This window comes from Strigops habroptila, chromosome 11, assembly GCF_004027225.2.
Source record: "Strigops habroptila isolate Jane chromosome 11, bStrHab1.2.pri, whole genome shotgun sequence".
NCBI lineage: Eukaryota > Metazoa > Chordata > Aves > Psittaciformes > Psittacidae > Strigops > Strigops habroptila.
Window position 1 is genome coordinate 30,678,959 of NC_046360.1, and position 12,544 is coordinate 30,691,502.

Below are 12,544 nucleotides of genomic sequence, written 5' to 3' on the forward strand. Positions count from 1 at the left end.
AACAAATAGGTGAAATGTTTGCTTATAAACCATGCACATGTGGATAGCATGCCTGCTGGAGAATTTAGGACTAGATCTTGTGATTTGATCACTTAAAACTGATTTTACCATTAACTCTTGCACCTATAGAAGTAGTAGTATATTTTATAAGTCTGTGTTGTGTTTAATTTACATGTCCTTTCATGGCTGGGCCAGGTTCTTTAAGGGCATTTATTCTGCTTCATATAAATAATTGATCAGCCAAGTTAATTTACTTCTGCCTGACTTGGTCAACCTTAATTAACTGCCCTGGAATAAAGACTGAACTTTTTGTTAGCTTAAAATCTTTCACAGATTTCACAAAGAAGGTTTGTTTTATGACATTTTTGTTCTAGCTCTGATCCCAGGGGAGAGAAATGTTGAATGATCTTTATGTGCGTATATATTTGTAAACACCTCCAAGTACTAATAGGCAAAATAAAATCGTCAGCCTTGGAAGTAACTTTGAAACACGCAGACTGCATTCTGAATCTGTAGTCCAGGTTGAGTCTGAAAGCGTGTTAAAACAGACATTTTAAGGCTCAGAAGACCCTGGGGATAGTTTTTTAAAGGTGATGAGATGCTTAAAGATGTAGATTGGTGCTTATTCAGGAGTCTTAAAAATGTCTCGCCAGATGCCTCTGTGAATGGTGAGGCATCTAAATACATCTGAGTATCAGTCCCTTAGTCTTTTAGACTTGCAGTGGGTCCTTATTCTGACGGGTGCTTCAGTCAGTAAATCCTCCCTCATGCTGACATTAAACAATGCTGCTTAGTCTTTAGAAACTGTACTAGTAAAGGAATTGCAGAAATTGCACACTTCGGCACCCACCTCCTGCCTACTAATCTCCATGCTTAACCTTGCTCATGTAAATAGTCCAGTGGAGCTGAGGGACGTGTTCTGCAGCATCTTGGCTTGGTGATGTTATGGACTTCTTTTGTTTTTAATGGATTAGCACAGAACGTTTTCAAAATTAGGATTCCTTCAGGTTCTACCTTTCTAGTTAAAAACACTGACACTGGAGTCCTCAGGTCATTTTGATTCAGCCAAAGTTCACATTCGTCCTGTGTATTTTCAATTTTGACCGTGACCTTAGGAAATTAGCTGTCCCCTGGTTCTGTCCAAGTCATCTGGAAGGTGATGAGCTGTTGTCGTCCTGTTGACAGAGTGCCTTGCTTTGATTCCACTCCACTGAATTTTTACTCCATTACTTTGAACGTAACATATTCACCAAGGAGATGGATCAAACTGTACGGCTTTGGCTTTGTATTTGACTATGCATCAAAGCTGGAATAGGTTTTGAGCAGGCTAAGACAGGAATCTTGAGAAATGGATCACCAATGTGAGATTTTTAAACCAAGCTGACATTAAGTCATAGAAGAACAGTTCTTTTATTATATGCTCCTTGATTTCAAGAGAAAAATTTAGAAGTTGTTCATATGGCAGCTTAGCTTTGGTCCCTTCTTGGGAAAAACATCTTGTGTCACCTCTAATAATCTTAAGTCATTCTCTGTCCCTCCTAAGATGAAATATCACAAATATTTTGTTAAAAGAAAAGATACTTACACTGGTAAGAACCCACGTATTCTAAGCTGTAAAAAATACATTTTCCTTTGCAGAATTGTTAGGAGAGTCATTCTGCTTTGTTCTACGATGCAGAGATGGACGTGCTTTTTTACCATTAAACTTCTTAAGTCAGAACGTGGTCTCTTGCATGTCATGGAAGCGTTTGTGGGGTACTGTATTTCCTAAAAAAAATCATTATGCATAACAGCTTCTTCAGCACTCTTGGTTATTTGGGGTTGTATTCAGACCAGAATCGCAGATTGTGATAGTAGACCTGAAGCTTCAGTTCAGTTCCCAGAGAACCTAATCACATTGCATAAAGCCAACTTTGCTTCGCTTTTTTCTTTCACGATTTTGAATGACAGACTTCACTAATGGGCTTCTGTAAGGCCTGCTCCTCTGTGCTGAGGAGAGACAATTATCTCAGCCATCCTCGGTGTACCATCACCTCAGCTCATTTAGGTGCGCTCAAAAAGACAAATAATAATCATTCTTGCAGAAAGCTCTCGCAGGTTGATTTTCATGACATGACGCTTAATGATCAAACCAAACTGTGATTATTTATGTCAACTCGCATTTGACTACAGTGAAGAAATAAACACTTTTATCTTTTCCCCCTTGAAAATCCTGTTTTCTATTGGAGGCATTTTAGCAAAGTGGATTCGTTTTGTATTGTTGCCCAGTTGAAGTTATATTGAAGCTGACTGCCTGTGAATGGATGTTTTTAAAGCAAAATTTGCTCAAAGATGTTCACTTCTGCTTTTAAAATAATTTTTTGAAAGTCCAAACGTCATGGTTTTCCTTTTTTTTACTCTTTTTACATTCCTTTTGCAAACTCCGTTTCCAGCTTTGTTCCCTTGATGGCTGCTGCCAATTCTGCTGGATACACCATGTAGGGTGGCACAGCCAGTGGAGGGGCTGGGGCAGCTGAGGCTGTACCTGGCTGGGTTACATTTACAATGGTATGGTTACCTTACTGTGGTTACCTTTACTATGGTTTACTGTTATTTTATCTTTACTTTGAAAGGTAAAATAGAGCATGAAATTTGTCATGGAAAAGATTCTCAAGAACTATGTTCTTCTTGTGGCCAAATGCTATAAATAATTCATCTTTTCCTCAGTCCTATAGGTTGGAAAAATAGTAGCAATTTCTACTGTTGTTTCTTTCCAGGAGCATTTTGCAATCCTAGAGACAATAAATAATTTCTTGGCCAGTTTGGTTGTGAATTATTTTCTGTGTCCTGGAGATATTTTGCTCAAAAGGGCAAGCCAACAAATTGTGATCAGGCAGTGATAGATCTGCTCCTCAGTGGTGCACATTCTTCTTGCCTCTGTCAGAGGCGTCTCTGAGCTTTGGTTGGTGCTTTCTCTGACCCTCCTTAGTAGTTTATCCAGGTTCTCACTTCCAGTCAATTTGTTACATGAAAAGTGTTGGAGAATGAAATGTACTACTTTGTGGTTTTTGCACATTGGTTTTAGCATCTCTTTCCACTGCAATGTCTGCTGGAGGCACCTTCCACCAGTTCTTTAGTATGTTCTTCCTCCATCAGGTATGGTCTGTGTAGTGCTGATGCGCCGCCCATCATTTGCTGTCGTGCATCACAACAAACGCATGAGTCTCTGGGTTTAACATGCTAACCCAGTCTTTCATGGTGGTCATCCTTGTACAGATCCTCTGCTGAGGCAAACTAATGCAATGCTCCATTTTCTCCATTTGGGGCTTGGCCCCAAATTTTGATGGAAGCAGAAAACGATTACATCCATTATTTCTTTCGGATTTATCTCTGGTTAAAAAAGGTGTGTCCTCCTTAGTGGTGTATAAAAATTGCGTGGTATACCTTTGACTAACTCATGAGCTGTCTGGAGAATCTTACTCCTGTCCCTTCCGAAACAACCTGTGCTATGCAGTCGCTGCCCAGTGTGTAATCCAGCCTTGCTTGTTAGATATAAACATTTCTTTAGACGTTGTCATGCTTTTAGGCTTTCCTTATAGTGCCAAAAATGAAAAACACACCATGCTCAGCCTGTGTCAGAGCAGGATCTTGTTAAAACCCAAAAGCATTTGCTGGTGGCATTGGGAAAGCTGTAGGTTTGTTTAGATCTCTGGAGCTTTTACAAGGGAGCTGACAGAAGCTTTATAATGAGCCCCCGAGCCCTTTTGTCCCCTTGCATAATTCGAAGATTGCACAAAACAGATTGAAAGAAGTTTCCATAGACCAGCTGAAATTTATTTAAATGTAATCAGAACGTTTGAATCTGTCCTAGCACTGTCCCTGTGCTTGGGCAGCCATCAGTGTGAATAGATCCCGTCACGATTGGAGCAGGGTCCGGCTAATGAGTGGTTTCCCCCGCTCGAATGGGAATCAGCAAGGAGTGCTAGTGCCGGAGCAGGGTAGTGACACAGCCCTCATTGCTCAGCTGCTTCTCAGTTATGACATCTTGATTATCAACCATATGGATCATCATTATGAACGTCTGAAGCTACCAAATGAGTGAGAGGTCTGGTACTGGTGCGTTGGGCTGGAGCGTACCTCTATGTGCGGAGTGTGATGCTGAATGTCACCTCGGGCCAGCAGATGCTGGGCAGCTGGTGCTGGAAGCAGGAATTGCTATCTCCAGCTGGTACCACGTATTCGGTGTCTGGGGGCTCCGAATTACGCACGTGTAGAGTACCCAGGGAAAGGGTTTTCCCTGGTGTTTCCCATTGAAATGCGCTGCTTTCTCGTGCCTTTTCCTTTATATGTTGGAAGTGAAAGGATTTTTCTTCTTTCTTTTGATTCAGCGTAGTTACTGAATTCAAACAGCTTCTTCCTTAGATATAAAGCACCTGCTTTCCAGGTGAACTACCCTGCACAGAGGCATTTAGCTCAAATGTGCACGTGGTGAGTTAGCATGGAGTAGGCAGTGGGCTCGGAGCATGCAGCTTGGCTTTCCATGCCCCATTTTCTGCCGGGTAAGAGTGAGAGAAAGAGCACAAAGGGAAGGAAGGATAGGCTGGCGGAAGCAGAGCAGGTTAGTAACATTTAAATCCTGGAACTTGGGGCTTTGCAGGTTGAAATACCTATAAAACAATTCATTAAAAGATCTCAAAGGTAGCGGTTTGCAGCTGAAAACTAGCATATGTGCTTTGTTTGGGGGGTCTTGTGCACAAATGCCTGACGGTTAGTTTCTAAAGACATGTGAATCCCAGAAGCTCTGGGAACTCCTCATCCTTATTGTGGGGCCTGGGGCCCACTGATAGACTGGATGAGTGCATTGTTGTGAAGCACTCAAGAACAGACCTCCACCAAGAGTGAGAGGGCTGGCTGTGGGAGTAGCTGTGGCTACTGAGCTGATGTTTAGCCAAGTAACACCAGAGGATCTTTGCTGTAATGCCATTGTGCATCCAAAGCCAGACCAAATCCATAGCCAAGAAGTTTGACAGGCTAATTCTGTGAGCAGTTAAAACAGTTTGCCTCAAATGAAACCTCATAGTGTCCAGCACATCCCAGATTCACTCTGAATTGCTTCAGAGTAATAAAAGGTGCTAACTTGGCAATATCATGGTGTGAATGGGATCTGCAATAGCGAATGCTGTGCTTCACCTATGTGCCCTTATGTACTGTGTATCAAGTTTGTGATATTGTCCATCATATGTTGCACAGAGTGACTCGTCCTTTTCAAAGGAAAGCATCCAGATGTAACTAGAGAAATTTAATTACGGATTCTGTGTGTTGGTTCAAAAATATTTTTTTTTCTCTTAAGGGAAAAAAGATGTTGAGCAAATACCACTATATTTAGAACAGAACTAACTTACTAAAATTATAGCTGTACCAACAGATAAATAAACATAAACTAGTAGCATGAACCATTAATGAAAGATAAATCGCATGAAGGGAAATGACAAATGTTTACAGTTTTGGCAGGATTTAAACCAGGGCATGTCTCCTTATATACAGCAACTGTTTTAACAGCTGCTTTTTTTTTTTTTTTTTCTTCCTCCCCTCCCCTGAATTATTTCAGGTTTTTGAGTCATGATGCAAGAATCTGGGACTGAGACAAAAAGTAACGGTTCAGCCATTCAGAATGGAGCGAGCGGTGGCAACCATTTACTAGAGTGCAGCCTGCGGGAAGTGAGATCAAACGGCGAGACACCTTCAGTTGAAATTGGGGCTGCAGATTTAGCACATCTCCAGCAACAGCAGGTACTGTAAGACGTATTACAAGTTTCCTACTTGCAGAAAAAGCATGAAGCATTTAATCTTCCCTCCCAGACCCTTTGTATTTGCCAGTCAGAGGATGCTTTCGGGACTTGCCTATGACATTCTGTACATTTTTGTCCGTAGGGGATTGCAATTGTTAATGTAAAGGGAAACGTTGGGCTTTTCTTCCGGGGCTCCTTTTTAATAATTCCCTGGAAATACCCAAAGATCAGGGCTGACTTCCATTGCCTGAATGTGTTGTGTCTGGTGGCAGTGATGGGGTGAACCGCTGTATACAAATAACTGGTTTCCAAAAGATGTCGCTGGGTGGAACGTAGACTAGCATTAAGTTTTGTTTTTGCAACGAATTTTAATATAACCTAGCAACCTCTATCAACAGAATGTTTTCTATTAGTAAGAAAGGCTGCAGAGGGAGGTATCTGCTGCAGAAAACATCAGAGTAAATAAATAAATACATCCTGTGTCACTGCTCCTCAATTCAGAAGAATCGGAACCTGATTGTGCCTTTTGCCTTTGTATTTTAATTAGTGTATGTTCTTCGAAGTGACCAACTTCGCCGGTGTAAATTATCCACATAATACGTTTTGTCTTTTTCTTCTCCCTGATAAAATTTTGAAACCCTTTGAGGAAATTTTACACCAAAGTGCTGGGCATGTATCATGAACGTGTTTGGGAACAAAGGCTGCAGCAGAGCCATGGTGAATACACTTACGCCTAACCCTCACTTTCTGTAATGCAATAAGCATTCTTAAAACCTTTTAAATAAGCGATTGGCAGCTGGTTAAGACTCCCCTAAGCATACAGTGATCTTTTTAGCAGGTTGTTGCGGGGAAGGAAAACCTGCACTCATAAACAAAGCGAACCCAAGGCTTGCAGAGGAGCACGGGACCCCGTTTGCCAACCTAAGACAGAAAGCTGCCATAATTAAGCAAGTCGGAAAAATGGATGATACTAAATGCATAGACTTTGGTTGTTTCAGTCATTTTCATCCTACAGGTTTTTACTTGAAGTGAGAATACCATCAGTGAGAAAATCACAGCCATGCTGAATTCATTACTGCAGTAGTCACACAAAACCACGGATAAAATTTCAATAACTGCAGGCCACAGTTGAGTAAACAGTTGCACTGAAACTTAATTCCTGTTGACTTTTCCCTCATTCTTTGCCAGGGGCACATTCTGATTCGTAGTGCAAAGACAACAGGGGTTACAGCTTTGATTAATATAGGACAGTAGAAGAGGAGTGGAACACTAAAATATGTTCAACACAAAGGTCTTGTCTTAAAAAGGCTTCGTATCAAAATGAGTTAATTACGCTGCGTTTTCCATAGGAGCGCTATGGAATTTTCCAATGCTGCTTTGTGCAGAAAGAAACAGAAGGGGGGGGTCACACAAACATGTGCACAGCATAGACCAGAATTGCTCAGACCTCTGCTCCTCCGCCCCTGCCACCACTTACTAACCTTCCCTGCTGGCGCCCTGTGCCAAGGCTTCTCCATAGCCATCCGGAGAGCTCACGCCGCCTTAGATAACATCCTAATCTCGCGTGTAATGGGATGTGTCATTCAACAGCCACCCATTGGGTCAATTAAGGAGTGGCACCCATTCATTCCTAGGCGAGTCCTCCCCCAGAAGGGTGCCCGGCAGAAGCACAAGTGCTGCTGGCCCCTCGGGAGCAGGGTGCGGGGCTGGGCGGCAGGATTGCAGCATTGCTTTCACACAGCTCAGATTTTAGCTTCTAGTTTATTTATCCTCCACCAGTACAATAAACGTGGTCGGGGAGCTTGCTTTTCTGCAAGTTCTTAAAAGACCTTTATGTTCTGTGTTTGAATTCTGCTGTTAATTGGTTTTGATGACTAACTTCTCCATGGAGTTTATCTTTTAAAAAGCAAGTTGGTCGCAAAGTTTGAAACAGTTATTTAAAACAACAGCAACAAAAAAAGACCTGGTAACAACAAAAGGGTAATCAGAGCTAGCATAAAAATATCAACCTTTGTGTTTGGAAAATATTTTAAATGCTGAAAAGAAGAAAACCCCGTTGTTTTCAGACAGCTAATGCAAGCATTTACAGATACACATACAACACGGAGCATAATGTTTAGATGTTTCTCCGTATACAACATATGCTCTCAGGTCACTTAACAGAATGCATTCTACAAAACGCTTCTTCAATACAAATGAATGAGTTCTGAATTAAACAGCTATTTCGTAAGAGCATTTCATTCAGATCTTTTCATTTTGCCACCTGGCACTTGTTTTGTCTGAAAAATAAAAAATCAGTGGTGGGTAGTTTGAGCTTTGCTGTCGGGGTTAGTTGTGTATTCCCGTGATGAGCGTGGCTGAGCGGTAAAACCTGGACGTACAATTGCATCTGTAAAGCATCTGTGCAGAGTTTTGATTTGCCTTTTTTTGTGACACTTGTGAATATATAAGGACTAATAGCTTTGTTAGTGTGAGTGAGGAAAACAGAAATGCTTAAGGTTTTTTTAGGAAGTTTTAATGGGTTTACAAACTTGTAAATATTTTACCATGGGAAAATATGGAGCACCACAGATGTTCCTATGTTTGAAGGAAGAGGGTACGGTGTGAGCACTCTTGCAGTAAGTGCAGGGAGGACTTGTAGGACAAGTTTTACGCTTGCCATGTCATCTTAGGGTGATTCTGCCATGCAAGGAGACAGAGAGTGATTGGATGCTAAATTATTTTAGCATTAGCAACCTTGTAAAATGTACTGTTAAGCTGGGAGTAGCAAATGCGGGGATGAGTTCTGCTATGCATAACAAAACCAAATGGCTCCAACTGATGTTTGTATTTGTAATCGTGATGTATGAAAGCCAAAGCAGTACAAGTGACTCTTCAGGGACAGCGCATCCGTGGAAGAGTTGGAGAAAAATGGAGGTACATGTAGGAGAAATTGTTCCCAGAATCGGGCTGAAAGGGCTGGAAAACCCTTTCCCACAGTGTTTTGGCACCTACTGAAGGTGAGGGGTTGCCTTTCCACTGCTGCTGACTCCATAGGTGCTGCAGGTCGGCGTCTCGTGGGAATGACTGTCAGGATGAGGTGGAATGGGCAGGGTTTTGGTAATGTGCTTATAAAACCTGGCATAGACATGAAGGTTACCTGGGTCACTGGATTTCCTAAAGAGATAAGAAGTGGGCGTTTACTGTGGGGCCAGGCAGTAGAGCTCAGGAGCTTGCTCCCAAGGTGCCCACAGAGGCAGAACCAAGGAACAGGGCAGAAAAGCTAGGAACGGGGTACCAGGCAGAGTCTGGCATCATCTGTGGCTCTGAGGTGTCACAGAAAACATCTGGGAGGTGCAGAATGGGTGTTGGAGTGATCCACAAGCTGAAAGTCAGGCTGGGCGAGGGAAGCTTGGACAGAAAGTACGTAATGATGGGGTGACTCCTGTCTACCAAGGACTAATAAATAAAGACTCATGGGGACAAACTGCCTATTAATGTACATGATCACAGCTTTAGTTGCTTCAGTGGTTTCTGATCTCTACTCAAATAGAAGGTTTGATGCTTCAGTCCTAGCCAGTTCCCTGCTTTTTTTTCCCAGCTCATAAAATAAATATTATTTATTGTGTTTTATTTTTATCCTCAGGACTATTCATTAAAGTGTTCTTCACGTTATTAGCAGAGAAACAAGAATGTGAACTGAACAAAGAGAATGAACACAAAGTTGAATTCCAGTATAGAGCAGCAAGACACCAAGTGCTGTGTTGCGTGGTGGCAGAAATACAAACCTCTCCACATCAATAGCAAGATCCACTTTGATACCGTAACTTCAAGTACTGCCCCACGAGTATAAAACTCCGAATCTTTTGTCTAATCCAGAATGCTTTTGAACTTTTAGGAGGTATGACTTTAATAGTAATTTGTTGACAGATTAGCTGCAGAGATTGCAAAGAGTTTATTTTGCAGAACTGGCAGGCTCGTATCAGTGTTCTCTTAAGAAAAAAACACACATAGCTGTTTTGCAATTGCTTGCATTTATTGACAACCTGCGCTGAGCAGGCAGAATCGGAATGTTTGTATAATGTAAACCTATAGCTTGTCTGATGGAGTGTAGTGTACTTTTAGGTAGTGCCTAGATTGCTTGATAAAAAGGGTTACAAGGTGACTGTTTATGACGAACTGGAATAGCAATACAAATGCAACTGGTACATGGAGATACAAGGAGGAAGTTTATATAAAGAATTGTAGGGAAGTTTATTTTCTTCACTTTGCCTTGGAGCCGAACTGTACTGTAATTATGAAGTGTCACTTCAAGCTTTCTGGAGAATGTAGATAAATACTGGTTTCACCATGTGTCCACAAAATGAGAAGGGGTTTTCCCTTGAAAAAAAATTGATGGCATAATATATATTTCATTACATCCTGGTTTATACTTTTTACACTTTAGTTCCATACAAATGAATAATACAGTTTTGTTCATGTGTAGGAGAAAAAAAGAATGTCTTGATAGACATAAGAAATTAGGATTAGGTTTTGGTGTCTGTGCCCAAGTCAGTGATTTCTTCACGGTCAGTCTCACTGACTGCAGTTGGGGTGTTTGTGGTATCCATGTGAAGTTGCCACAGTTGGGCCCTTTGGCAGTAGTTGTTTTGAGAATTGTTGAGATGTGAAGTGTTAGACTGAGGGGAGTGAACTCCAGAGGGAATAGGTGGTTTCATCACATTTTGGTTATGTCCAAAGATGAGGAAAATGTACAAGAAATGGGGGATTTGTTGTGTTATTGGGAGGCTGCTTTAGTTGGGCAGATCAAAAAGGAGGCTTGACTCGAAAGAATTCTGAATATATCCCAGTGTAAATTAAAGTAATGCTTTTGTTGTTCGGGGCTTTTTTGTTAATAGTTTGGTGGGTTTCATCTTATTTCGAAAACCCATGAGGAGAGGTTGCAAACTGCATCAGGAGTTTTATGGTCCTATTGATCATGATGCGGACTTATCTCTTTAGAACAAAACTGCTAAATTAGAGCCAAGATAAAGTCTTTGTTTCATATTGACATAACTGGGTTAGACCAAATTTGTTTGTTAGACTTTGAGGGAGCGTCCGCGTTGAGTCATTTTGTCCGAAGAGACACAAAGCCTAATTATTAAACTGCTGTTGCTATTGAAAGAGCCATTTAAAAGTATAGATTAAACTCCATGCAAGCACACTGATAATTGATGATTACACCGTGGTGCATTTGTAGAGCTGGTGCTGTTTCATCAGAGAAGGTGAAAAACAACTTTACATTCCTGGTAACTTTGTGTTTTTATCACTCAGACTTTTCCCCCAAGTTCTCTCATCTCCCAACATTGAACGGAAGGTGACATGATGTCTTTTTAGTCATTCAAATCTAATAACTTTTAATCTGAAGGTTAAGTAGTGAGATATAAACTAAGAGATGATAATATCAATTTTATGTTCACTGAAGGGCACAATATACCTCTTTCTAGTAGAGGGAAAATTGTGCGTAAAATGTCTTTTGCTTTTCAATGGAAAAGCTGTGGCTCTGAGAGCTTGGGAATGAAGCAGCGCTGGAAAAATTAAATAAGTTTTAACAAAGGCTGGCTACCTTGCCTGGATTTTAGAATCAATGATTTTTTTCCTTAATAATTCAATTTTTAGATCTCTTGTCAATGAACCATGCTGAGAACATTCACACAGCAATCGCTATCCTCACTATTACTAATGTCTTTGTTACAACTACTTATTAACATCAACAAACCTTAAATTTTCTCTAACTGTTGAAGGGTAAGGGGAAACTACCACTTTGTTGCAGTTGCTGAGATTATTGTTTTTTCTTTGCCCTGGTTTTGTTTTATTTTGCTTCGAAGGTCTTTGATAAATAACAGCATAAATCTGAGTCCTCAGAGCACCTTGACATTGGCACCTAGAGCTCTGCAGTTGTGTGTGCAGGTACAAGCATGTACATGCAGAAGCTGGGTCATTAGGCATGTAATCACCTGGATTATGTGCACATCCAAATCCAGAAGTCCTCTTTAGGCTATGGATGTCTATTTCTGTATTTATTTTTTTTTTTTTACAATAGCTGCTTTTGCTTCTCTTGGTAAATTAAGATCATGCAGTAATGGTTTAGGTTTCTGTGGCCTCTTTGAAGAGATGCAGCTTCTGAAATAGGTTTGCTGGTTTGTTTTTTCTCTTTGCATCTGCTGTGAAAATTCAGCAGTGGTACGTTTGTTCCCAGCTGTTTTCGTAGGTGTGCGCTCTCCCCCTGTATTTGCTTATGCTTACTCATAAGCAATAAAGTTACACATTGAGGAGTGCTGTTTAGGGAAAGTCCGCACAGGAATGCTTTAAAGCTGTTATCCAACACGTGCATTCACTGTGAGAGAAGCTCAGTAAGCATCAGACAGAAATTAAAAGTCTATTTCAGATGATTGTTGTTATTCAAATTATTGTCTGTTCCTCCTCCACTGATCTCATACTTTAAGTGTTATCTAATAAGTGGTGCAACCAAACCTGGGATAGAACAAACTTAAAATGGTGGCGTGCCTGGGAGGGTGTTAAGCAGCATGTTAATTCACATGGAACTGTTCCTCGCTGTGGCTTTTAATGTTGCGAGATGCTTAAGCATGTGCCTAAATGTAAGTGTGGGACTGGTCTTATTAAGGTCTCTGGTATGTCTCATGCCTGTAAAATTAAGAATGTGCTTAAGTACCTTGCTGAATTAAGGCTTAAGTAATTTCATGCTAATAAGAAGTTGCCTGGATTGCTGATATTTTAGAAGTAGTCTAACTTCATTT

General features: G+C 41.0%; 1 protein-coding gene across 19 annotated transcripts in view; it reads left to right on the plus strand.

Annotated features, from left to right (window-relative positions):
* Positions 1-12,544, plus strand: part of FOXP1 (forkhead box P1) — a 387,257-nt gene that overhangs the window by 214,705 nt on the left and 160,008 nt on the right. For 9 of the 19 annotated variants that reach the window (XM_030501104.1, XM_030501109.1, XM_030501116.1 and 6 more), the window contains one exon: positions 5,588-5,769. In XM_030501104.1, the coding sequence (XP_030356964.1) occupies positions 5,599-5,769 (171 nt within the window). In that variant the 5' untranslated portion in view covers positions 5,588-5,598. Of the gene's footprint in view, positions 1-5,587; positions 5,770-9,426; positions 9,649-12,544 lie in introns of those variants that run through there. The other 10 variants (XM_030501099.1, XM_030501114.1, XM_030501118.1 and 7 more) reach the window with 2 other exon arrangements.